Source organism: Triturus cristatus, chromosome 6 (genome assembly GCF_964204655.1).
Source record: "Triturus cristatus chromosome 6, aTriCri1.1, whole genome shotgun sequence".
NCBI classification, from domain to species: domain Eukaryota; kingdom Metazoa; phylum Chordata; class Amphibia; order Caudata; family Salamandridae; genus Triturus; species Triturus cristatus.
This window is the reverse complement of record NC_140589.1, coordinates 930,764,582-930,791,619: the sequence shown is the minus strand read 5'-3', so window position 1 is coordinate 930,791,619 and position 27,038 is coordinate 930,764,582. Positions and strand designations below refer to the sequence as shown.

General features: G+C 41.5%; 1 protein-coding gene across 2 annotated transcripts in view; it reads right to left on the bottom strand.

Moving 5' to 3' along the window:
- Window positions 1-27,038, bottom strand: part of ALDH8A1 (aldehyde dehydrogenase 8 family member A1) — a 256,594-nt gene that overhangs the window by 16,673 nt on the left and 212,883 nt on the right. For both annotated transcript variants that reach the window (XM_085611613.1, XM_085611615.1), the window contains one exon: window positions 26,024-26,185. In XM_085611613.1, the coding sequence (XP_085467739.1) occupies window positions 26,024-26,185 (162 nt within the window). The remainder of the gene's footprint in view (window positions 1-26,023; window positions 26,186-27,038) is intronic.

Sequence of the window (27,038 nt, the reverse complement as noted above, 5' to 3'; positions counted from 1 at the left end):
ACACCTTTGAAAGAGAAGCAGAAAGGGCTGTGCCTGACCTAAGACCTTGAAAGCAACTAGGCAGAGAATGAAGCATCTAAAAGGCCTCACCGATCAAAAACATTTGCTCACGGCATAACAAACATCAATATCAAAATGTCCAGAGCACATATTTGCTGTACACAGCTGAAATATTTTAGCTACTACTCAAAGCCCCTACTATGACTATACACTTATTCTGTATAAAAACGACTCAATCCTGGAGAGCCTCATACTCCACCCAAGAGAAGAAGGGCTTTCACCTCAGATAGAGTGCATAAAGAATGGACCAGTATATCACACTTAGGGGTTGAAAAATGTCTTGTTTAGAAGTGAAATATTCCTTTGGACTAATATGTTGTTTATGATCATATTGGTCAGCAGTTGGGAGCAGAGATTGTGGGATTCGCTTAAGTGCAGACTATTAAGAGTGTTTATAAGTTTTGAAGGCCTACCTTTAGCAAGGAATCTACGATACGTGTATTGGAATTGAAGCATGAATTTTGCTGTAATTAGACTGTCATTTAAGGAGGGCAGTACTTTTTAAAATAAGGCACTACACTTAATATTTTGGGTAAGCTTAGAAAATTATTGGTATACATCTAAGAAGAAAGAGCCATAGCATAAAACAGTAGATGTGTGTCTGTTTTGGAATGTAATTGCACTACATTACCTACAGCTCATACCCTAGCATGGAAATAGTCTAAGTTAGTGGCTAAGCTGTAGACAGTATATTATATAAATACATCCATGATTTACTCACATTTTGATCATGTACTCGTGTGGCAATGAAGGGAATTCAACTTTGCCACACAAAATGCTTTTTGTGTCAAACGTTGATGTGAGTGCAGCACCAAATTCTCTGCTCTGTGGTGCACAACCCACTATCAGGGTGGCAACAGTTCAAAGACAACTATAATCCACACAAAGCCAGATCTACTTAACTAATGTGTCCTGCCTTTGCATGAAGCTATACCACCAAATGAAACCAGGAGCAAACAATGGGTATATGGAAAAGCCTAGGATATTTCCTGATGTAATTTCTTCAAAAATATCCACTGGACACAGCTTACCCTTAGCCTCTTGACATTGTCTTGAAGTTTGTACTGGAGAGCTTCATCGTATATACATTTCACAAAAGACACTACTAGCTTGGCTTAGCACTGCCGTGCAATGCTTAGAATCACACAAAAAGGCATCATTGGCATGCAACTCTTTGTAAATATGGTGCTGTACTATTTTTACTATTTGTCCAAGGGAGTGCAATGGAATATTCCAAATGTTTATATAGCACTGCCCCATGTTTAGTTTATTTAGATCACAGGGTGGCACCACAGCTCCATGTTTCTGAACAAGAGAGTAGCCAGAAAATGAACATACTCCCCGATTTTGAACTCAAGCTCTGACGGCACCAAGTAAGCGAGCCCAACCCGCCCTAGAAGAGCTCCCTTGTCTCTTCCATCCAGGCATCATTTCACCCTATCGGTTGATATCCACTTTTTCACCTTTACATTGTATCAGTCATTTATTCTTTCATCCGTCATTCATTCTTCACCATTACATCCATAAAGCCATACATCTATCCAGCCTGCCATCCATCCATCCACTTTGTCATTCATCCACTCTGCCATGCATCCATCCATCCTTCCACCCACTCTGTCATCCCTCTCTCCATTCTGCCATTCATCCGTCATCCACATTGCCATCCATCTGTTATCCAATCTAGCATCCATCCATTCACTCTTCCATTTATCCTCTCTGACACCCACCCATCCACTCTACCATCTATCTACTCACTCAGCCATCCATCATCATCCATCCATCCACTGTGTCATTTATCTACCCACTCAGCCTTCCATCTAGCCATCCATCCATCCACTCTGCCATCCATCCACTTTGCCATCCATTCAGCAATCCATCTACTCTGTCATCCATTTACTCATTCATCCAGTCTGCCATACATTAACTCATTTCATCCACTCATCCATCACTTTAATCTGCCATCCTTCCACCCGCCCATCCACATAGCCATTCATTCATTTATACATACATACAGCAATACCTTTACTCTTCCATCATTTCACCTGTCCATTCACCTATCTATCCAGCTTTACTCTGCCTTCTATCCATGTCTTACCTCTGCCACCCTTTCACATGTTCATCCACCTATTCATTCCCTCTGTCATCCATCTAGCCATTTACTATCCATTCATTTCATGCATCCTTTCACCCACTCATCCATCCACCCACCCACCTACTCATACACCCATCTTTCTTTCTTTCACCCATCCTTCCTTTAAATATTCCTTCTTTCTTTCCTTTTTCTCTTTACCCATCTTTTGTTCTTCCTTTCTCCTGTTTGCTTTTCTATTGAGGCAGTATTCCTTTATTGCATTAATTACGACATTTTGTCCGCCCAGGTGAAGACAGAATAGGAACACAAAGAACTATAGCCCCCCTGTAGCTGCTGAAGCAACACGACACCCCTGTTTCTGAGCTGTGCTAGCTCCAGTTTATTCACTAACTTGTACTTCAAGTTATTTCATGCCCACATAGGCATTCTGGGTTAATTCAAAACAGGTACACTGCTCCCTTCAGCATGGCATGCCTTCCAGACTCTTTAAGCATGTAACTTGAGTAAGAAGAGTCTTAGTCTGCCCACTGAACTGTGATCATCCACAACAGGTGTTTTTGTAGATTTGCAGCCAGCCAGGGAAGACTTCTCAAGAGTGGCTGAACATCCCAATAACTACACAGTATCTCTGTTGGGACTTGAACATGTTAGTAACCACACATTATTTATGAGGAGATTTTAACATTAAATTCACACACTATCTTTGTGGGGACTTGAATAAGATTAATTTCACACACATTCTGTGTGAGCTCTTGAACAGTCCTATCATCACACACTATTTGTGTGGGCACTTGAACATCATAATCTTCACACACAATTGTTGAGGAGACTCGAACATGACTGCCTTCACACTCAATCTCTTTGAGATCTTAAACATTCCTATAATCACACTATCTCGGTGGGTACCTGAACATCATTTACTTCACAAACAATCTTTTTAAGACTTGAACATTCCTATAATCTTCATTATGAGGTAGTTCGGAAAGCATCTGACCGGCAGTCGGATTCCCCTAGACCGTGTTGGAACCCATCCGCCCGACTCAGTAAGAAACAATTCCGACTGACCGATTATGATGCTCACGGTCGGAAGGTGAATTCCGAATCGGAACTGATTCGTACAGCTCAACTGCCAGCATTTCTGCCTGACTGATTACGATGTCTGATTCCAACATCCTTTCTGACTTGGTCTGTCTGACACGAAAATGCTGTTGGAAATTGACTATGGGGCCCCTAGAAGGCCCCCCTTCATCCTGAGTCTTCTGGTTTGGGCTCAGGGGAATATCCAGGGGACCCCCCCTATGTAACCATGCACAGTGTGGCAGGCACCATGGGGAGCCAACAACAGGGAGCAAGGTTTTCCGCAGCCACCCATTTTTTTCCAATAGGAGCCTGTGTTGTCGGTCGGAACAGAGGCTCCTATTGAAGTCAATGGGAGTCCTTCCGAACGGTGTTTGGAAGCATCGTTATTGGTCGGGCAAGAACCACCGGCCACAAGTCAGTCAGAACCGAATCCGACAAGGAGTCGGGCGGTGTAGTTTCTGACCAACATCGTAATGAGGCCCTAAGTAAGTGCAGGGTTGAATATGCCTATAATGCATGTTTGAACGTGAACAATTGTACGTTCACATGCTATCTGTGTATGGACATGATGATTATCTTTAAACACTTTCACTGTAGGGACTTGAAGACTACAATAGTTGCACACTATCTCTGTGGGGACTTGAACATAATAATTAACACACACTATCTTTGTGGCTGCTTGAACACCCCAGCAACCACCTACTATGTCTGTGGGGAGATTTGACTATTATATTCACACACTATCTTTGTGGGGACTTGAACATGATTAACTTCACACACAATCTGTGGGAGGTCTTGAACATTCCCATAATCACAAATTTCCTGATTCACAGGTAAACTTACACTTCTGTGTATGTGGAGTCTCTGCCACGGGTTTAGAGGCTCTGCAGCCATAAAGATACTACTCGTAAAATGCCTTTGTGAATTGCAAAAATTTGTAAGCTTAAACAAAAGTTTAATTTTACCTTTATGAATCAGGACCACAGTATCTCCGTGACACTAGAACAGCATTTTTGTGAAGACTTTAGCATGATCATCAACCACTATATTTGTGGTGACTTGATTACCTTCACACACAATGGCTGTGAGGTCTTGAACTTTCCTGTAATCGTTTCATTTCTTTGGGGACTTAAACATCATTATCTACACACAGTGTCTTTGTGGAGCCTTGAACATCATCTTCATGCTCTATCTTTGTGGGAACTTGATCAATCATTATCTTCTCACACCATCTAATTGAGGTCTTGATCATACCTAAAAACCCACACAATCTTTGGAAAACTTGAACATCCCTATAATCACACACTATTTATATGCAGATTTAAACATACCTATAATCAGATAGTATTCCTTTTTAAATGTGAACATCATTACCTTCTCAGACTATCTGTGAGGAGACTTAAAGATCATATTTAAACTCTACCACTATACGGACTTAGGGTCTGATTTAGATTTCGGCAGACGGGTTACTCCATCACCAACAGTGATGGATATCCCATCCACTAAAATATAAATCTCATAATATCCTATGGGATTTATATTTTGGCGGACGCGATACCTGTCACTGTTGTGACAGAGTAACCCTTCCACCGAAATCTAAATCAGGCCCTTAAACACTTTTATCTTTGCACACTATCTTTGTGGGGACTTGAACATCCTAATAAACACACACACTATCTTTGTGGTAGCTTGAACATCCCATTAACCATACACTATCACTGCTGTGACTTGAACATCCCTGTAACCACACGCTATCTTTGTGGGGACTTGAAAATCCTAATAAACACACACTATCTTTGAGGCAGCTTGAACATCTCAGTAACCACACACTATCACTGTGGGGACTTGAGCATCCCTGTAACTACACACTATCTTTGTGGGGACTTGAAAATCCTAATAAACATACACTCTCTTTGTGGGAGCTTAAACATCCCAGTAACCACACACTATCACCGTTGGGACTTGAGCATCCCTGTAACTACACACTATCTTTGTGGGGACTTGAAAATCCTAATAAACATACACTCTGTGGGAGCTTAAACATCCCAGTAACCACACACTATCACCGTTGGGACTTGAGCATCCCTGTAACTACACACTATCTTTGTGGGGACTTGAACAAGATTAATTTCACACACAATCTGTGTGAGTTCTAGAACAGTCCTACAATCATGCACTATCTGTGTGGGGACCTGAACATCATTTACTACACACGCAATCTTTTTGAAACTTGAACATCACTATAATAACGCTATGTATGTGCAGGGTTGACCATGCCTATAATCCCTGATTGAATGTGAACAATCTTACTGTTATATACTATCTGTGTAAGGACATGAATATTATTTAAACACTATCACTGTTGGGACTTGAACACTACTATAGTTGCACACTATCTCTAGGGGTACTTGAACATCATAATAAACACACACTATCTTTGTGGCAGCTTGAACATCCTAATAACCACATGCTGTCTCTGTGGGGACTCAAACTCATCACTAACCACACACTATTTGTAGGGATATTTGACCAATATATTCACACACTATGTTTGTGGGGACTTGAATATGATCAACTTCACACACTATCTGTGAAAGGTCTTGAAAATTACCATTATCACACGGGCCTGATTCACAAAGGTGAACTTAAATATTTGTGTATGTTTATGACATTTTGCAATTCACAAATCAATTTTACGAGCGATATTTTTACGACTCTATATCTTTTTATGTGTGGAGTCTTTGCCCCGATTGCAGAGACGCATCAGTCATAAAGATACTACTCATAAAATGCCTTTGCGAATTGCAAAAAATTCATTTTACCTTTGTGAATCAGGACCACAGTATCTCTGTGATATTAGAACAGCATTTTAATCACACACTAGCTTTGTGGAGACTTGAACATGATCATCAACCACCATCTTTGTGGTGACTTGAACATGATCACCTTCACATACAATCGTTGTGAGGTCTTGAACTTTCCTGAAATCGCTTAATTTCTTTGGGGACTTAAACATCATTATCTACACACACTATACTTGTGAAGAGTTGAACATCATCTTTATGCTCTATCTTTGTGGAAAATTGATCATCATTACCTTCTCACACCATCTCTGCGAGGCCTTTATTGCACCTAAAAACATACACAATCTTGGGAAAACTTGAACATACCTATAATCACACACTATGTATATGCAGATTGGAACATGTCTATAATCATATACTATCTCTGTTTAAATGTGAACATCATTATCTTCACACACTATCTGTGTGGGGACTTAAAGATTATCTTTAAACACTACAATTGCAGGGACTTAGGGCCTGATCTAGATTTCGGTAGATGGGATATTCTGTCAAAACAGTGACAAGTATCCTGTCCACCAAAATATAAATCCCATAATATCCTATGGGATTTATATTTAGGCAGGTGGGATCTTTGTCACTGATGTTGACAGAGTAATTCTTCTGCCAAAATCTAGATCGGGCCCTTGAACATTATTATCTTTGCACACTATCTTTGTGGGGACTTGAACAGCCTGATAAACACACTCTATCTTTGTGGCAGCTTGAACGTCTCAGTAACCACACACTATCACTGCGGGGACTTGAGCATCCCTGTAACTACACACTATGTTTGTGAGGACTTGAAAATCCTAATAAACATACACTCTATTTGTGGCAGCTTAAACATCCCAGTAACCACACACTATCACTGTTGGGACTTGAGCATCCCTATAACCACACACTATCTTTGTGGGGACTTGAACATGTTGATAGTCACACAATTTTTATGGGGAGATTTCAAAATCATATTCACACACTATCTTTGTGGGGACTTGAACAAGATTAATTTCACACACAATCTGTGTGAATTCTAGAACAGTCCTATAATCATGCACTATCTGTGTGGGGACCTGAACATCATTTTCTTCACACGCAATCTTTTTGAAACTTGAACATCACTATAATAACGCTATGTATGTGCAGGGTTAAACATATCTGTAATGCCTGTTTGGATGTGAACAATCCTACCTTTACATGCTATCTGTGTAAGAACATGAAGATTATTTAAACACTGTCACTGTTGGGACTTGAACACTACTACATCTTAAAACCTGGCTTTTTAAAAAACGAATCCTTCTCTGCAGTATGTGGTCCGCAATCTGCCATAGACACCTACGGGTAGTAGTTAGCAATATAAATGGTTATAACATAACATAGTTGCATACTATCTCTGGGGGTATTTGAACATCATAATAAACACACACTATCTTTGTGGCAGCTTGAACATCCTAATGCCCACATGCTGTCTCAGTTGCGACTCAAACTGATCACTAACCACACACTATCTGTGGGGAGATTTGACTATTATATCCACACACTGTCTTTGTGGGGAATTGAATATGATTAACTTCACACATATTCTGTGGAAGGTCTTGAACATTCCCATAATCACACAGGGCCTGATTCACAAAGGTAAACCTAAACATTTGTGTAAGTTTATGACATTTTGCAATTAACAAAGCAATTTTATGAGCGTTATTTGTAAGACTCCCTACCTTTTTATGAGTGGAGTCTCTGCCCCAAGTGCAGAGACTCCCCAGTCATAAAGATACTACTCTTAAAATTCCACGGGAAATTCGAAAAATCGTAAACAAGTGTAAGTTTACCTTTGTGAATCAGGACCACAGTATGTCTCTGATACTAAAACAGCATTACAGTCACACACTCTTTAAGGAGACTTGTACATTATTATCAACCACTATCTTGAAATGGAAAGGCACTATTCTACTGCAGCTTTGAAAGCTGATCATGCTGTAAAACAATTGTGTAGCCACACTCCAGTCGCACCCTACATGAGATTACACCTGTTCTGACCATTGCACTTGCTTTCAGAAGCTCAGACAAATTATATCATTTGAAATTTGCCAGACCATGTTTGGCTATGGAAACCCTTATTGCAACTTAGATTTGCAAACCATCTCTTTTTTTATTTTAAACAGTACCATATTATGTGATCTCTCTGTAAACACAAAAATCACTGAACTCTGTAGTGCCTGCCCCGCCTGTAACAGGCAACACTGCTGGAAAAATGCTGCCTTGGGCTGACGCTGTTCTAGTAGTTTGTTAGCTGGGCTGTGGTGTTATAAGTATACAATTTCAGTGATGGAATCATCCACGCCTTCCCTTTACAACAATATTTTAACTCTGCACCTATATACTTATTTCTTCAAAATTACCATTTTACTTGAAGCTGTTTATTTAATGTTAATTGGCGAGAAAGCAACGTCTGATGCGAACCTGTTCACTACCTCGACTGCACAGTGCGAGCACCACATAAATGCAAGAAGCCATGCAGCGCCTCGAAGTCCACCTTTTAATTTCATTAGTAGAATAGAAGCAGTGATTAATCCAGTGGACTACAGAGTGGGCAATAATCGGCACACTGAAGCCCAACAAGAGCCCAGAGTACAGAGAGTGATTGCACTTACTCACTACTTCCTGTCCTATGTTTTCCATCACACTCCAAGTGCACGCACACAGGGACATCTTAAAGATTTCGGAGGCCCTGAGCAAAATGTAATTTGGGGGCCCCTGTTAGGAACAGCTTTGGGATCATGATCTAATTTCAGCTCTTTTCTGCTCTCGTTGACCAGGTCACTCAACGTGCACAGGCTCACTGGTCCATATTCCATGTGTGTTTACATTTGATACTCAAGGATGCTGACCTGTTTTCAATATTAGAATGTACAGCGCCAGCTCACTAATATTATTGCAAATAGTCTTTGTAACTCCCAGTTTTGGCTACCTTGATGTTTTTGCATATGAAATATCAGATATCACTTAAAGATAACCTACGATGACACGAATGGTTAACTGTGTGCATGCTGGAAATCCTGCCATTCCCTTAGAAAGAACTTTAGTAAGAAACAAACATTATTTGAGAGTTATGACTAAACAAAGTAAATAACATCACTCTTGTAACCCCAGTACAAAGTGTTTTTAAATCGGTTTTTTATCTTGATATACTTTTATTCTGTTTTACTAAGTGTTGTGCACAACCATTGGTCCTCACCCATCTCAGAGCTGACATTTGCAATCATGTATTTTTGAGATATTATCCTGACAAATACATTCATGCATTGTAATACTTTGCAAACATATATTCATTTGACAGCAACAATTTGATAACTAACCATCTCCCTAGCATAAATAGCTAACAAAACAAAAATCCTTTTGGCAGTCCTTTATAGTTTGGCGGAGCAAGAGTGCAGCTATAAATTAGCAACACTTCTCCACTGCCAAACAAGTAGTGCGATCGCTGGGTTTCTGTCAGTTGAGCTTCAACCAACTCCAGTGGAAACCATTGCCCCAGTGGTCTCTCCACCAGACAACCACCAGCTAAAACTGGCACTTGCCCTAGGTTGTAGTTACCATAACTGAAATTGTCTTTCTGGAGCTGCCATGTGAAGCATGCCAGTCCTAGGAAGGAACATTTTTAAACAGCCCTGATGCACAAGAAGAAAACATCCTGTGACCTTTGTTTGTTGCTTGAAGTGTTTTATATTGCTGCAAGGAAAAGAGAATAATGCCATTAGGGCCACTACAACATAGAGGCCTGATCAGCATTAAGGGTAATGAAAGTTTAACCGTGGCCACATTTTCATTACAGTGATCAACACTGAATAGTAAATCATAGCAGCCAATTAATGTAAACTGTGCAGACTATTTCTCTCCTCTCACTGATAAGCTCTACTGTCCAGGACAGGATAAGAACACTTCTGGTCACTCATGCACAGCACCAAAATGCTTTCCACATAGCTCTCACTGCAAAACACCATCATTTAAGCTAAGCCTGTAGCATGCTAACCTTCTGATAATGCACTTCTGTACTCCTCAATGGGGTTTGAAGCATTATATGAAAACTATTACAATCATCCAGTTTAATGGTACTACATTCACCCACCCCAGAACGATGGAAGGCTGAAACATATTTAACTCAGATTCAAACTTGTGAGCATGCAGCTCACACAGACATCATACCACCTGGCAATCCACTAGACAGAAACTAGATGTACTTTGGATGAATATCTGTACAAAAAGTGATATTATTAACTAAGTGTTAAAGGTGTATTTTAAAATGCAATTATTACTTATCAACATTGCCTGCTCTTGTGTTCAATGCAAACTGAGCAGTTGTCCTTCTAGCATTAACATCCAATCCCATATTGAACACTCACTTTCAACATAAGAAAACACATTGATATATCCAAAAGTAAAATGTACTTTCTATAAGGGATTTGTTGTGGTTTATTGAAACTAATGGACTGTTGCTTAGCGTTAATACTGAGGCTTGCCCTTTTTAGTTATTAATTTCTCTAGCCCTGTCAAACGTTTCTAACCACATTTGAGAAATGGCTTGTCACCCGAACCTCTGACAAGAAGCTCATTTCTGATCTTTACAAGCACCTCCTGGCTACTACTACACTCACATATAATGCAGGTCGGGCACACAGGGAACGGGAGCTAGGCCGGTCCCTCACCCATAAGGAATGGGACAATATCTACTACAGGGCTCGACACTCAGCATACCACACAGGCCTTACTGAGACATTGACTAAGGTAGTTACCTACTGGTATTACACGCTGGAGCGCCTCCATCACTTTGACTCCCGTCAGAGCGCTCTGTGTTGGAGGGGTTGTGGGGAGGTGGGTACCCTAGAACACCTTTTGTGGAGCTGTGGCCGCATTCAGCCATATTGGTCCCCAATCCTTGACCAAATAGACACTCACTTGGATACACAGCTCCCACGCTTCCTAGCCTACATCCTCTTGGGCCTTCCCAATCCGTTGATGTATCCCGTAAAATCCCAAGAGGTTGCCTGATCGCAGTCGCCCTCGGAGCGGCCATTCAGAATATACTGGCACTCCCCCCTGCCTCCACCTCACTCTGGATGGCTGCAGAGACTCTGGCTGGCACTGGGGATGGAGAAGCTCACTCTCACTCTGGCAGGCAGAGGGTCCAAGTTCCCGGAGTTGTGGGGTCCCTTTCTCACTCTGCTCATAACTGAATTCAGGGAACTGACTTGCCCCCGCTACTTAAGACTTCTACGCCTTGCTGACACACAAATCCCACAGAAGGGCTCCTCACGTAGAGTTACCAGGCTAAGATGATTCTCTGCACGTTTCATAATCCCTTCCCTTCCTTTCCTGTGGGGCTTTAGTTGGTGGACGAGAGTGGGGGAAGGAGGGTGGATATGTTGGGGGTTTTCTTTGGTGCGCTGCCTTTTGTTGTTCTTTTTATATGTTCCCTTTTGTAGACCCGCTCCATGCCTTTTACCTGGGTAATGCTACTAGTCGCGACACTTGTGTCTGTAATACATTGTATCTGGGAGCTGGGGGTCTGGTTCCTTCTTCCTTTATTTGTCTTGAAAATCAATAAAAGATTTAAACCATAAAAGCTGCGGGGACCAAGAGACGAAGGCAAAACCCGCAGTCCACTAGTGCCTGAACAGCCATGTAGGTACCCTGGAGAGCATCGGGCCATTGAAAAGAGGCAAAAGAGGCTGTGCTTTGAGGCGGCACAGCTTGAGCAGCCTTAAGCCCTAGAAAGCAAAGTATGGAAGAAAAGCAAGGTGAGTCTAATTGGCCCATTAAAACACATACCCAGGCCGCCACTTAACTTAAGGGTTGTGATCAGAAGTTTTGTAAGCAGGCTGATGGGAAGAGCAAATCCTATCTGGTCACATGACTACCTTCTCCTGCCACTAAATGTTTGGGCCTTGGAGGTCTGCAACCAGCACCCTTCTACAGTGCCATAGACATATAGCGTCCATTGATTACTTATATGTACAACTACCATATCTGAATACAGTATCTTTGTTTATCAAATACTCTCCAGAACACCTGCACAATCTGATGAATTACGACTTCACCAGCCCTGAAATTCCTATACTCTTCCTAAAAAATCAAGGGATCCAAAACTCTCATCATTTCTCTACCAATTGTCAGTGTAACACAAAATGTGCGCAAAACGTATATAATGTAAGGTATTGCCTTATTAATGCTAGGCATGCCACCAGACATTCCGAGAACTTCACAGACCTGAGTATCAGCCTGGCTTCAGACTATCCCATTGTCACTCAAACCTTAGTCACAGCCTTCTCTCTCCTGACATTTTACCACATTAGCCCACAGATTACTCCCTCAAACTCACCAACAGACCTAAAGGTAGAGTGCATGTCTCACTCATTATCCATAAGAGTAATGTTCACATTCTGAAGCTTACCATCTGTGACAGAAACTCTTTTGAATCCTTGGAAAGACTCTCCTAACCTTTCCATCAAAATCTGTACTTGCTCTCACCCACCTAGTCCTGCACAAATCTTCTTTGAAGACTTCTCTTTTCTCTTAATCAACTTATTCCTCATATCCAATCACCTCCTATTCATAGGGGATTTAACTTCAGGCCAAGGACCAAACTATCCCACCCTTCAAAGAGTTACTTGGCAAATGCCATAGCAGCAGCCTAGAAATAGCAATCACTGCATTCCTTTAAATCAAAAGCCATTGTTTGACACTATAGTTCACCATGCACATAATATCACCCCTGCCATTTGGTATGACCATCACACCATCTTTGATAACCACATTCTTCAATATAGTTCTCTCTGTAACCAGTGCAATCATTAATAAACACTACACCTCCTACTTCTGCTCCAAGAAAAAAATCAAGTCCTATTCATTCAAATACTTTCTGGGGATACATTTCTTGCTAGTGATCACCGCTAATTCCCCTCAATGTATCATGAACCGGATACACTCCACAATTTCCCTTACTGCTGATTCATGTTACCACACCTAAAATTATCTAAAAGAAATATACACAATATGTGGTACTCAAAAGTGCTGAAACTGCTTAAAAAGAAAATCCATCAACTGGAATCTGTCTGTTTTCCTGCACTTCCGTCAAACATGCCAGAACCACTTATCTTCAAAACCAAACAAGGCTTTTATTCAGAGCAAATTTAAAATGCATTGAACTGCCCCTGAGATTTCTTCAAGATGTTTAAGAACGTTTCCTTACCTTCAAATGCAAAAATGGTTCATCTGCCTCTAACAGTTCAGAATGCAAAAGTATGCCCCAGCCAGACCATTGCATTTCATCAACTTCAACTTCCTCCAAACTCCCAAATCCAATTGCAGTTCACATGAGACAGATACTTCTCAGTTGTAAGGCCCCTCCTGTGGAATAGCCTTCTCATTCATGCATGGCAATCAGCCAATGACACTCAATGGACCTGCCTGACAAGTCAGTATGTGAGCCTGTTTTATGGCAAGGTGGGCTGGTTTTATTGTTAATTTCCCTGATATTACTGCAAGATTGGCTGCAGCGAACACAAATGCATGCAGTCTCCCATATCTTGCAAAGTATCCATATAGCGTGATTTTGCAAGTTCAACACTGGTCTGATTTGCAAGAGTGGGGGTCACTTTTCAGCTGACTGGTTTGGTAGTAGGGGACACTTATTTTGGTGCACAGACCAATTTTTCGTTCCCGTCGAAACCTGGCTCAGGACCACAACTACTACAAACCCTGCATTGTGTAAACCATTTCCCACCAATCAAACTCTGCTAACAAAGCCACAGCCCTCCATTCGACTTAGAACCACCATTCCCAGCAAACGCCATCTTTTGACCTGCTTCTAGTAAATTGGACAAAGCCAAGCATTGCTTTAAATCACTCCCTGGGTTGCCCTCTACCTCGGATCATGGTGGACCCTAGTTCCAAATCCTCTTCTTCCATCTGAACAGCACCATGCACCTGCAGGGTAATGCTGCCTCTTGTCAATCTACAGTTTGAACATATCTCTGGGCATCAAAACCTAACCCCCCAGCTTCCAACATTAATACCCTTCTTTCAAACTTCACTACATTCCGAGAAAACTATGCAGTCTTTCATGGACACATGAATGCACATAAGTATATAACTAAATTATAAGCAGCCTTGTACTCCACGTAACTCGACGTCAACCAACATTAATTGACTAGAAAAAAATGGAAGAAAAGCTTGCCTACCAATTAACTCGCTCTACTAAAATCTACACATTCGCATCAATACCATCAAAGATGCAGCAAACAAAAGTGGAATGCCCTTCAAGACAATTAATCATTTCACCAAACCCTTACCAGACAGATAAATACCATGTTCAACAGAGAAGTGCAATGCTATCATCCTCTTCTTCATGGAAAAAGGTATAAAGAATTGCCAGCACGTGGACTATACTTCAAATTAATGGCTTGGAAAGGGGGAACAACCTTTACAACGCAACTTTTACAATGCACTACACTTACAACGCATTTTTTACAACGCAAAATCCATTACAACGCATTCCATTACAACGCATGACACTACAACGCATTTTTAAAAACTACCTTTACAACGCATTCCATTACAACGCATACTACCTTTACAACGCATACAATTACAACGCATAATATTACACTACACTATCCAACACTTACTCTACTGTTGCACCCCCTGGAGTTAGAATAGTAATTTTTACCCCTATACTATCCAACACTTACCCTACTGTTGCACCCCCTGGAGTTAGAATAGTAATTTTTACCCCTATACTATCCAACACTTACCCTACTGTTGCACCCCCTGGAGTTAGAATAGTAATTTTTACCCCTATACTATCCAACACTTACCCTACTGGTGCACCCCCTGGAGTTAGAATAGTAATTTTTACCCCTATACTATCCAACACTTACCCTACTGTTGCACCCCCTGGAGTTAGAATAGTAATTTTTACCCCTATACTATCCAACACTTACGCTACTGTTGCACCCCCTGGAGTTAGAATAGTAAATTTTACCCCTATACTATCCAACACTTACCCTACTGTTGCACCCTCTGGAGTTAGAATAGTAATTTTTACCCCTATACTATCCAACACTTACCCTACTGTTGCACCCCCTGGAGTTAGAATAGTAATTTTTACCCCTATACTATCCAACACTTTCCCTACTGTTGCACCCCCTGGAGTTAGAATAGTAATTTTTACCCCTATACTATCCAACACTTACCCTACTGTTGCACCCCCTGGAGTTAGAATAGTAATTTTTACCCCTATACTATCCAACACTTACCCTACTGTTGCACCCCCTGGAGTTAGAATAGTAATTTTTACCCCTATACTATCCAACACTTACCCTACTGTTGCACCCCCTGGAGTTAAAATAGTAATTTTTACCCCTATACTATCCAACACTTACCCTACTGTTGCACCCCCTGGAGTTAGAAAAGTAATTTTTACCCCTATACTATCTAATACTTACCTTAAATGCAATTTAATATTATGCGTTGTAATGGTATGCGTTGTAAAGGTAGTATGCGTTGTAATGGAATGCGTTGTAAAGGTAGTTTTTAAAAATGCGTTGTAGTGTCATGCGTTGTAATGCAATGCGTTGTAATGGATTTTGCGTTGTAAAAAATGCGTTGTAAGTGCATGCGTTGTAAAAGTGTGCATTGTAACGACATACATCCCTTGGAAAGTCCCCTTCCCCTCTCTATGCACTGCAGCCCACCCTAAAACCATAGAAATAATCTCTGCCTATACTCTGTTTTTGGCCTTTCATATTTTGCCGTTACCTCTGGCTAGGTTTGGGCTACATACATACATACATACATACATATATATGTATATATATATACATATATATATATATATATATATATATATATATATATTCACTGAAAAAACCATAGCTTTTACACACGTTATAGTTAGGAATTAGCATTAAAAAACCTTGCAAATTCACTTAAAAAACCATAGGTTTCACACATGTTATAGTTAGCTGGACATTTCACTCGTGAAAAACCATTGAAATTCCCCCGTTATAGTTAGTGCAGGCAACTATAACTCACGCGACCGCAATACTCTGCTGATGACGTCAGATATTACATCACTGTATTTAGACACTTATTTACCCATGTCTTCTTCCATTAATCTTTAGCTATACATATATTACAAATATTTATTTTTCAGAAAGGCACATATGTCTTCGCGCACCGTGCGCGCGCTGTGGGCGCGCAGTGCGCTTCGCGCACTGCGCTCCGACGTTACGCAGTTCGCGGAATTTTTCCGTTTCTACCGTACACGCATGCTACGTGTACTCCGTGATTTTTCCCCAAAAATTTAAGGAAATTTTGGCCCTTGGGGGTCCTTCTGGGACCCCCCTGACAAAGGCTAGGGGGTCAGGAACTATCCACCATGCCCCCTTTTCACGTTCTCCACCTTTGTTTTTCACCCCCTCAGACTGCGAGAGACAAAATGGCGGCCGACACTTCCTGGTTTCGACCGATTCGAATGTTTACTAAGATCTAACAACCAATCAGAATCGCGCTCGCACACGGCAGCGTGCGTGTACGGTAAGTTTTACCGTACGCGCGCGGTGCGCGCTTTTAGATATATATATTGATTTAAATGCTATTTTCTCAGGAAATACTGAACATATTTACAACAGACCTGCAAAAGGCACATCCCTGACCCGAGGACTACCTCTCTGCCAAATTTCAAGTAATTCTGTTCAGCCGTTCGGGCTGTAGCTTGGACTAAAGGTCCTATGGAAAAATGCATGGGGAAAACGCGTTTTGGGACCCCCCCTTTTTCTCAGCCCCCGCTTGACGAATCCACCCGAGACTTTCAGGGAAGGAGCGGAGCGCCCCACCTATTTTGAAAATTTCGCAAGGATTCGTCAATCGGCGCCAAAGTTATTCCAAATAGAATGTTGCGGATTTCCTATGGAAACACGGTCCTAACTATAACTATCTACTGGCGACCGCCAGTAGATGATATATATATATATATATACATACAAGGCTTTCAGTGTGATGGAAAAACTGGGGTCTCTCTCAAAGGGGCGTGGTTAATGCAATTAAAGGCGTGGCTTAAAAACACGCAAGCTAAAAATCTGTGTTTAGCACAGTGTGCTGCCCGACTTGTATTTTACTGTTCCTGTCATTGCATCCAGATATATGATACAACAAGTCACATCATACCTAAAAGTCAGGACTATTGGCTTTGTCAGTGGTTGCTAATTGCACAAGATAAATTAGCAGCAACTATGGTGTGTATATAATATTGAAAACATTTCCACTTTAAGCCCTGGTGACACCACGACAATGTTGCTGCTCCTGAGTTTCAAAAAGAGAAGGGAAATCCAGAGAGAAAATGACTCTCTTTAAAGGATTTCCCTTCCTCTACAACACTGAACACAAGCACATCGATGTGTCTGCTGTCACTGCAGTCAGGGGAAAAATTGGACCGCATGTGCCAGGGCACAATACAGAGCCCGATAGGGCCGGTGCTCAGACCCGGTGAGACCCGGGCCACTTAAAGCCCTGCATACATACATACATGTATACACACATAGACACATACATACAAATACATACATGCATAGATACATACAAACATACATACAGTTATCAAGTTATTCTTCATTCAGGACTTGACCCATCTGCTTCTCTCATTGTGGTGCTGGTAGTACTATATCTCAGGGTAAAAAGAAAACTACAAGTATCAGAATGCAAAAAATAAAACAATGAATACAATGCTGAGAACCAATGCCAACACCACATAATAAAAAAATATTTATAGACATTGGACCTATAAAATTGATAATACGGAAAAAGCACACACTAGTTCACGTTTCAAAAATTCCCTCTCGCTAATACCTATAGACAATGTATTATTCTAAATGAGATTCGAAATTAAATTTATTACATTTACTAGGAGTGTGAATATAGTTTAGCGATTTGAATTTCATAGTATTCTTAAAAGCACCTTAGAGTTACTACTGGATTTTCACAATCGATTCCCTAGTCAAAATATCAAGGCTCCAATGCACGCTTTTAAGAACCAGGAAATGAAAGTTCCCGTGCCCCTGTCCCTGCCCTTTCTGCTGACTAGAGAACACACAATGTGTATGAATCCTGACTGAGGAGGACAGGCGCGTTAATCTGATGTACTCTGTTGCTAAACTCGCCCTCCTTCCGAAGTGCTCATCCTTTGTGGAACCCTCCCCCACAGTCAGGTTGATGCAGGGGAGAGAGCCTCTTCTGTCAGGTCTTTGTTGTCATGACTATGGCCGTGAATCAGGTGTGAATGGGCGCTCTCCCAGGTTCAGCATAACAAAGGGCTGGAAACTTGACGCTCTCAGCTTCATTCTGACCTGGCCATTTCACACCCTGAGCCAGGGCGTGCACAGCAGCAAGACATCCCGGGGCACCTTGCATCCCAGATTGTAGTCATGTGGGAGGGGATTCAATGGGCTCAACATAAACACCCAAGCTGAAAAATGAACTTTACACGCATCTCTGCCTTTTCAACCTTTCATTGTGGGAACGGAAGGCAGCTGTCCAACAAAAGGTTATCAAGTGCATCTTCTTACATATGCTAAGACTATTTTCTCTCTCATGACAAAAAAGATATTTCTCAGGCTAGGACCTTTTTCGCTACATGTGAAATGCTGCCATGCTGCTAGCTAGCATCATTTTTATTTTACACTAATTAATTTTAAATTGTAAAATACTTGAGGACCCTAATCAATTGTCATAGGAATGTTGAGATTGCTATTTTGTTTTGCTTCTGGAAACATGGGTTCTATTCCGGAGTTCTGCACAAGGCAAAACGATTTTTCAGTTTTGCGCAGTTCCTTTATCTCCCTTCTTAACTGTTCTGCTACTCTCAGTCCCTATCACATCATGCTTTCTATAATAAAACGTTACTGATAATGCAGACATATTTTCTGCAAACAGCATCTCATTTTAAAATAAACTAATACAATAAAATCATTCTTTATACACCTTAAAACTATTCGTTGAATTATATGTCAGAGGTTCAGCAAATGCAAAACATTACATGGCAACAGGATAAGGGGAGAGGAAAGTATACGGAGATTGGACTTAGAGATCTCGGCATCGGCTCAACATCTTTTGATTCTGGGCAAATAACCTAATCTTCCCGTGCCTGAAAAGTGAACGTGACCTTGTGTAATGTAATTGGGGCTCAAATAAACCACTTTAATACCTTTGAGTATAGATTGTGCTCTATGCAACTACAAATTTAAATAAAAGCAACAGAACTTCATTTCGCTGATTAGTTCAATTCAAACCCTGGAAAAAAAAAACATGAGGAGTCATGGCAAGGAGATGATGGAAGGTTGAAATGGAGAGACATATGTGGGAAGACAAAGACAATACAAACCAAGCATTGGCAAAGTCAATGGATCTCGCCTATGCAAGAGTCATTGGTTTTGCCAATGTGTTTTAACCATGTTGTACACCAGCGTGGCTACTGTTCAGCATGGCTAAAAGTTAGTGATGTAGAGGAGAGCAGAGTGAAGTGTCAGAGTCGAATGGTGAAGAGTGGAGAAGAGTTTTGTGACATAGAGTGTCCTGAATTGGAGCGGCGGAGTGGAGTCACATAGAGTCTTGTTCACTGGAGGATTGTAGCGTAGAGTGAGCTGGTGTGGAATGCATTGGCATAGAGTGTTGCAGAGTACAGCGGCATAGAGTGCAGTGGCATAGAGTACAGAGGCATGGAATTCAGCAGCATTCAAAACAGTGTTGTATAATGAAGTGGCATAGATTAGAGTGTTGAACAGTAGAGTGCAGTAGTGCAGGGTGAAGCGGTGCAGAGTAGAGTGGTGTAGAGTGCAGTGGTGCAGGTTAGAATAGAGTCGCAGAGCGTAGTGGCATAGAGTGGTGCAGAATAGAGTGGCATAGAGTGGCGCACAATAGAAGACAGGGCTGTAGTGTGCAGTGGCATAGAGTGCAGTGGCATAGAGTGAAGTGCTGCAGAGTGCAGTAGCGTAGAGTGGAGTAGAATGGAGTGGCCGGGTCTGGTGACTTAGTGGACTGATGCGTCTACTGTAGGGGCCTGTGTTTGACAACATGGTCACAGGTTCAAATAATGGTTTAGAGTGCAGTGGCATAGAGTGCATTGGCATAGAGCGGAAAGGCGCAGAGTGGAATAAAATTACATAGATTGCAGTGGCATAGAGTGCAGTGGCATAGAGTAGATTGTTTCAGAGTAGAGTGAAGTGACAGAGTGGAGTGGTGCAGGGTAGAGTGTCAGAGTGCAGTGGTGTAGAGTGGCATAGAGTAGAATGGCAACGGGTACAATCGGGCAGAGTAGAGTGCATTGGCATAGAGTGCAGTTGTTTCGAGTAGAGTGACAGAGTGCAGTGGCGCCAAGTGGATAGAGTGATATAGAGTGCAGTGGCATAGAGTAAAGTGACATAAACTAGATTGTTTCAGAGTAAAGTGAAGTGCCATATAGTGTAGTGGCACAGAGTGACGTTGAGTGGCATAGAGTGCAGTTGAATATAGTGCAGTGGCATGGAGTAAAGTGTTTCAGAGCAGAGTGAAGTGTAGAGTGGAGTTGTTTAGGTAGAGTGCAGTGGCATAGAGTGCGACAGCATAGAATTCAGCGGCGTGCAATGCAGTGTCATAGCATGCAGTGGCGTAAATTAGAGTGGTGCATAGTAGAGCAGTGGTGCGGAGTGGAGTGTGCTGAGTAGAGTGGCATAGAGTGCAGTGGCATAGAATGCAGTGGTGAAGAGTAGAGTGGCAGAGAGTGCAGTCGCATAGAGTGGTGCAGAGTGGAATGGTGCAGAGTGCAGTGGCATAGAGTGGAGTGATGCAGATTGCTGTCATGCAAAGTAAAGTGTCATAGAGTTCATTGGTATAGAGTGCAGTAGTGCAGAGCAGAGTGTCGTAGGGCCCGATTCACAGAACTAACTTAAGACAAAATCCTAAGCTTACTACCATTTTCGTATTCACAGAAGGTACTTACTCATTTTGGTATTCACAGAAGACACTTACTCACTTCGGTATTCACAGAAGTTAGGAGTCCTAACTTTAGGACTCCTAAATGCCTTCTGTGAATACCGAAAGTCTTAAAATTAGGATTTTTCTCAGTTTAGGAGTCCTAAAGTTAGGACTCCTAACTTTACTACCACTAAACTGAGAAAAATCCTAATTTTAAGGCTTTCGGTATTCACAGAAGGCATTTAGGAGTCCTAAAGTTAGGAGTCCTAACTTCTGTGAATACCAAAATGAGTAAGTGCCTTCTGTGAATACCAAAATGAGTAAGTGCCTTCTGTGAATACCGAAATGGTAGTAAGTTTAGGATTTTGTCTTAAATTAGTTCGGTGAATCGGGCCCGTAGAGGGCAGTGGTGTAGTGTGGTGTAGAGTGCATTGGTGTAAAGTACAGTGGCATGGAGTACAGTGGTGCAGAGTGGAGTGCATTGGCATAGAGTGCATTGGCATATAGTGCAGTGGTGTAGAGTGCAATGGGTTTGGGTAGAGTGGCATGGAGTGGAGTAGCATAATAGAGTGCAGTGGCATAGAATAGATTGTTTCCGAGTAAAGAGAAGTTGCGTAGAGTGGAGTGGTGCAGGGTTAAGTGCAGCAGCGTAGAGTGGAGTGGAGTGGATTGGTGTAGAATGAATAGGGCAAAGAGTTGAGTGTTACATAGTAAAATGCATTGGCATGAAGTCTATTAGCATTATGTGCAGTGGTGCAGAGTGGTGTAGAGTGGAGTGGCATAGAGTGGAGTTGTTCAGAGTAGATTGGCGTGAGCTAGATTGGAGTGATGTAGAGGGCAGTGGTGAAGAGTGCAGTGGTGTAGAGTAGAGTGGCATACAGTTCATTTGTACAGAGTGGAGTGCTGCAGAATGGAGTAGAGAAGCGTAGAGTGAAGTGGCATAGAGTGTAGTTGGGTGGAGTGCAGTGGCATACATTGATGGGGTGCAGAGTGGAGTAGAGTGCAGTGGCATGGAGTGGTGTAAAGTGGAGTGGTGCAGAGTAGAGTGCATTGAAATGGAATGGTGAAGAGCAGAGTGGAGTATGCATGGTATGGTAGGACACTGCCATTACAGACAACACATTTTTAATTGAAATGTCCATTACATTTGCACAGACATTCCATTTTACAAATAAAGCTATACAGTACACAAACAATATTGTGTGAAAATTCCATCACCTAGTGCATTGATTTGTTTTGATCATATTAAAGAATTTGTTTCCAAAACACTTCAGAGTTAACAAAAAATGTGTTTCTCCTGTATGTTGCTATTTTACAATATTCAGAAATACTTGCACAGTTATTTTAAATGTTGTATGCTAGAAAAAAACCTTTCTTACATCTAGTATCCAGCAAGAGTGTCACATAATTCCTCTCACTTTTATGTCGGAAAAAGAAATGTAAACACCAAGCTCCCTCAGAAGACAAAGCCTGACATTTGACCTCTGTCTTTGAACACAGAGCAAATGTGACAAGATACGACAAGATGTGCCGTAAGTTTCCCTAGACATTCTCTGATGACATTTTATTCAGGAGATGTTCATTCGCAATTGTTTGATTTGCCTTTTGATGAGCAAAGATTGTTCAGCAAGTTTAGACTCTCATCTCCTATCTTTTTGGTACCTGGACATCCCTATAATTAGACAGCTTTCTTTGTGGGGGCCTAGCATCTCTATAATCACACACTATCTCTGGAGGGATCTGGGCATCCCTATAATCCCATACTATCTCTGTGAGACCTGGGCATCAATATAATCACACACTATCTTTGTGGGGACTTGAACATGGCTATTATCGTGCACTAATTCTATAATCGCACACATTCTCTTTGGCAACCGTGGTAATACTATAGTCACACACCATCTCTGTGGGGACTTGAGCATTCCTGTAACTACACACAAGCTCTGTTTTGGCTTGAGCATCATCAGCTTCTCATTCTCTGTATGGGGCTTTGTGAATAGTGATAAGTATTAAAGTTAGACTTTTGGTCTAAGTTTACATTGTTGAAACTGAAAAGTAGAAAAGTTAGATTTTTTGTCTAAGTTTACCATTGTGAATCGGGCCCTATTTTAATGAGGACTTAAACACAATCATCTTCATGCACTATATCTGTGGGGAATTAAACATCGCTTTAATAGCACTCTATCTTTGTGGTGGCTTGAAAAAAACTATAATAAAGCACTATCTTTGTGGGGACTTGAACATCACTATAAAAACATATCATCTCTGTGGGGACTTGAGCATTCCTGTAATTAAACGCAAGCTCTGTTTTGACTTGAAGCACCAGGGGGTGCCATGACTGAGGCACAGGGTTAAGACTGATATGCATTTAACTGGTCTGAAATGGGGTGGCAAAGGGAGCTAAAGAACTATGATGGATTCAACTCAGATCTGTGACTGGGGGTGAGTGACTGAAAAGTTTCAGCACTCGGTCCATAATTTCTTGTTTTTGCTTTGTTCGCCCTAATTTGGCAGGGTATGCCCAGACGTGGGTCCCTTGCTCACTGTGCCACAGGATTCGAGCTAGCCTGGCTGATGAGGAGGTGTTACCCGAAATTGGTCCCAGGATGCTTGTTTCCGGTCCAGGGAAGACCTGGCCTGGAAGTTCTGGCTGGAATGTTCCCATGAGGTACAGTGTCAAGACTGATTTGCGTATAGTGGGTCTGAACTGGGGTGGCGAAGTGAGCTAAAGAACAATGATGGATTCAACCCAGATCTGTGACTGGGGGTGAGTGACTGAAAAGTTTCAGCACTCCGTCCATCATCTCCTTGTGTTTGCTTCGACTTGAACATCATCAGCTTTACATTCACTGAATGGGGCTTTGTGAATATTGAAAAGTAGTAAAGTTAGACTTTTGGTCTAAATTTACCTTTGTGAATACTGAAAAAAGTAGTAAAGTTAGACTTTTTGTCGAAGTTTACCTTTGTGAATCAGGCGCTATTATAATGAGGACTTAAACACAACCACCTTCATGCACTATCTCTGTGGGGACTTAAACATCGCTATAATAACACAACATCTTTGTAGGGACTTGAGCAACACTGTAATAACACACTATCTTTGCGGGGACTTCAACATCACTATAATAACACACCATCTCTGTGGGGACTTGATCATCACTTTGATAACACACTATCTCTGTGGGGACTTGAACACCGCTATGATAACACACTATCTTTGTGGGGACATCATTGTTTTCACACTCTTTATAATGGGATTTAACCTTTGAATGTACACTATTTCTATGGAGACTTAAACAAAATCTTCACCCACTATCTCTGTAGGGACCTGAACATCTATTTTGGCAAACATTTAAGCAGTTAATCAAGCTTTGGATTCCACTTGACCATATTCCTTGGTTCCATATGTTAATTTCTTTATGTGTTAGTTCCCTTATCTCCTCAGATTTAAAGAACTAATAAATAGGTTAACTACAGCTTAAGTCTCTTTCTTTAACCATGATATGATATTTTCTGGCACATTCACATAATTTGTCTTTAATGTATACCCCTAGTACAGCAATTCACTTATGAAGAGATTATGATGTTGTTTGTGTACATTGTTGATAAAATAAACATTTAGCCATGTGCCCTCGACTGAATTCAATCACAAATAGTGTTACGGACTAGGTCCCCACAAGGATGGTAGCACTTGTTCAAGTCCCCACAAGGATGGTGCTGTGCGTACGATTAAATAACAATATATTTGCAAATTTGAAGCAGGATCCTGTATCATGAATTTTTTCTTAACATTTTTCTGTTATTTGTCTGTTGTAAAAACATTCAGAAAGGTTAGTCCCCACAAGGCAGGTGTTCACACATAGTCCCCACAAGGATGGTAACACGTGTATGTGTGTGTGTGTGTGTGTGTGTGTGTGTGTGTGTGTGTGTGTGTGTGTGTGTGTGTGTGTGTGTGTGTGTGTGTACTTATATATGGCTGTACCATGTATGGACTACGTGGATAGCCTCACAATCGTATGTGTGAATAAGTTGCAAGATTTTATTTTTTCCCAACACCATTGCCTGATTGCTGGAGCATCATTTCCAAAATTGCTTTTAGATGGTGCTTTGTTGCCGTTTTGCATGCACGCATTGAATTCCCAAATTGGGCTCATATAATTACGTTTTTTGTTTTTCTTCTGGTGCAGCGCTGAGCTGAGCAGCTGTTTTATGCACAAGAAGGGCGACATGTGGATTCATTTAACCCTATACTTCTCCGAGTTCGCACTTTGTTTTCAGATAGTGAAGCCCACAGACACAAAGGGGTAAATATTGCCCACTGTTTCTGACCTGTAGTATCTGAAAACAAAGCACTAACTCAAAGGAATATTGGGTTAAAGTCACTTCACAGCTGAAGGCGCATAAAACATGCGCTCTGCACTAACCTCGGCGGCAGCCGGCTTAGGTAGACACGGTGGAGTGGGACAGTGCGTGGCGGGGGGAAGCCGACGGACGACCGAATAGGTATAATTAATTAATCGGCTTCCCCCCTGCCGCTCATTTTGTTTTCTCCCCCTACAGCTCATAGCATGGGCCAATGGGTCAGCACACTTCAGCATTGCCTAATTTCACTGTGAGTGAAGGCATTCTGCCATTTCACAGGGAGCACATAGTAGTTCCCTTCAGTGGCAGGGACCACTATGGCAATGTGCATGTTTGTATTTTTAGCCAATGTTCTTCTTTTTTTATATTGACGTGGGACGGAAACTTCCCTAGCAATAACGTTTTGCAAAAACCATGACAAAACAAAATAAGCTTTGCCTTGACTCGCTTTTAACACGCTCCCTTATTGCCATTGAAAACGATCACCCAAGTGTAATACAAGTACAGATTGTAACCAGTTAAGTTATCATTGGGTAGTCAGATGGCATCCTCATGGTGAAGTGACTTTCAGCCCTTCTGCAGTTACCTTTTGCAAATGCTCTTTACTGATGAGGGCGCCCATACTGGCCGACGGGTCACATGGGAGACCAACCTTCCACTTTCTTGCAGCGTCCACAAATTTCTTCAGAAACTCCTCATAGATCATCCTTTGGACATAGATTCTGCTGGTGCAGAGGCAGATCTCACCCTTACAAAACGAAAAACAGATTTACTGATTTTAAAAGAAACTGAATTTAAGAGTCACATTCACAAGCCCCTTGCTCCACCGGAGCCTCACTTTTTTTAATGCCCACCCTGCATGGCGTTTCATGGCCTTGTAAATATGGCCCGCTTTCATGCATTACTCTGCGTGAAAGGCGCATTCCATGGGTGTTGTTGTGGATGTTCCTAAGCAACACCCATGGATTCTGGCGCATTCCCAGATTTACAAGGTTTCATAAACCTGGAAATGTGTCAGATTCTAATGCCTCCCCAGGAGAGGCGTAAAAGTGGTGCAATGAGGAGAAATACCTTTATTTCTCCTCTTTCTTTCCTCTTTCTATGTGTGCTGCAGAATGCATAGGACAGAATTCACTAAGCACACCATTTGGTTATACTGAGCCTACGTCCCCCAAGTTTGGTTGACAACACTAGAGGACAGCGAAAACAAAAGTAAAACTACAACCATCTTATTGTTTAGGGCACTGTCCAGAGGACTTGACACTGCAGCACTTTAATATTCAATAGAAAAGGGACGCCAAGATGGTGTCAAGACAGTATATCTATTAAGGCACTTGCCAATTGTTATGGATTTTTAAGGGAGTTTTTATGGATTTTTTTAATGAATTTTAAATGTTTTGAACAATTCTATAACTAAAGGATTGCTGTATACTTTAAAGTGAAAGCACCTTAAACGTGTGAAACCATATAATGATAATTAATTATTATTATGTTGTTTCTTTGTTTTTATCCATTTGTATCCATTTTTATCCATTCATATCGATTCTGTACGTCTCTGCTTATATAAAGAAAGAAGGCAGCTTTTGAAGATTGTGTAATGT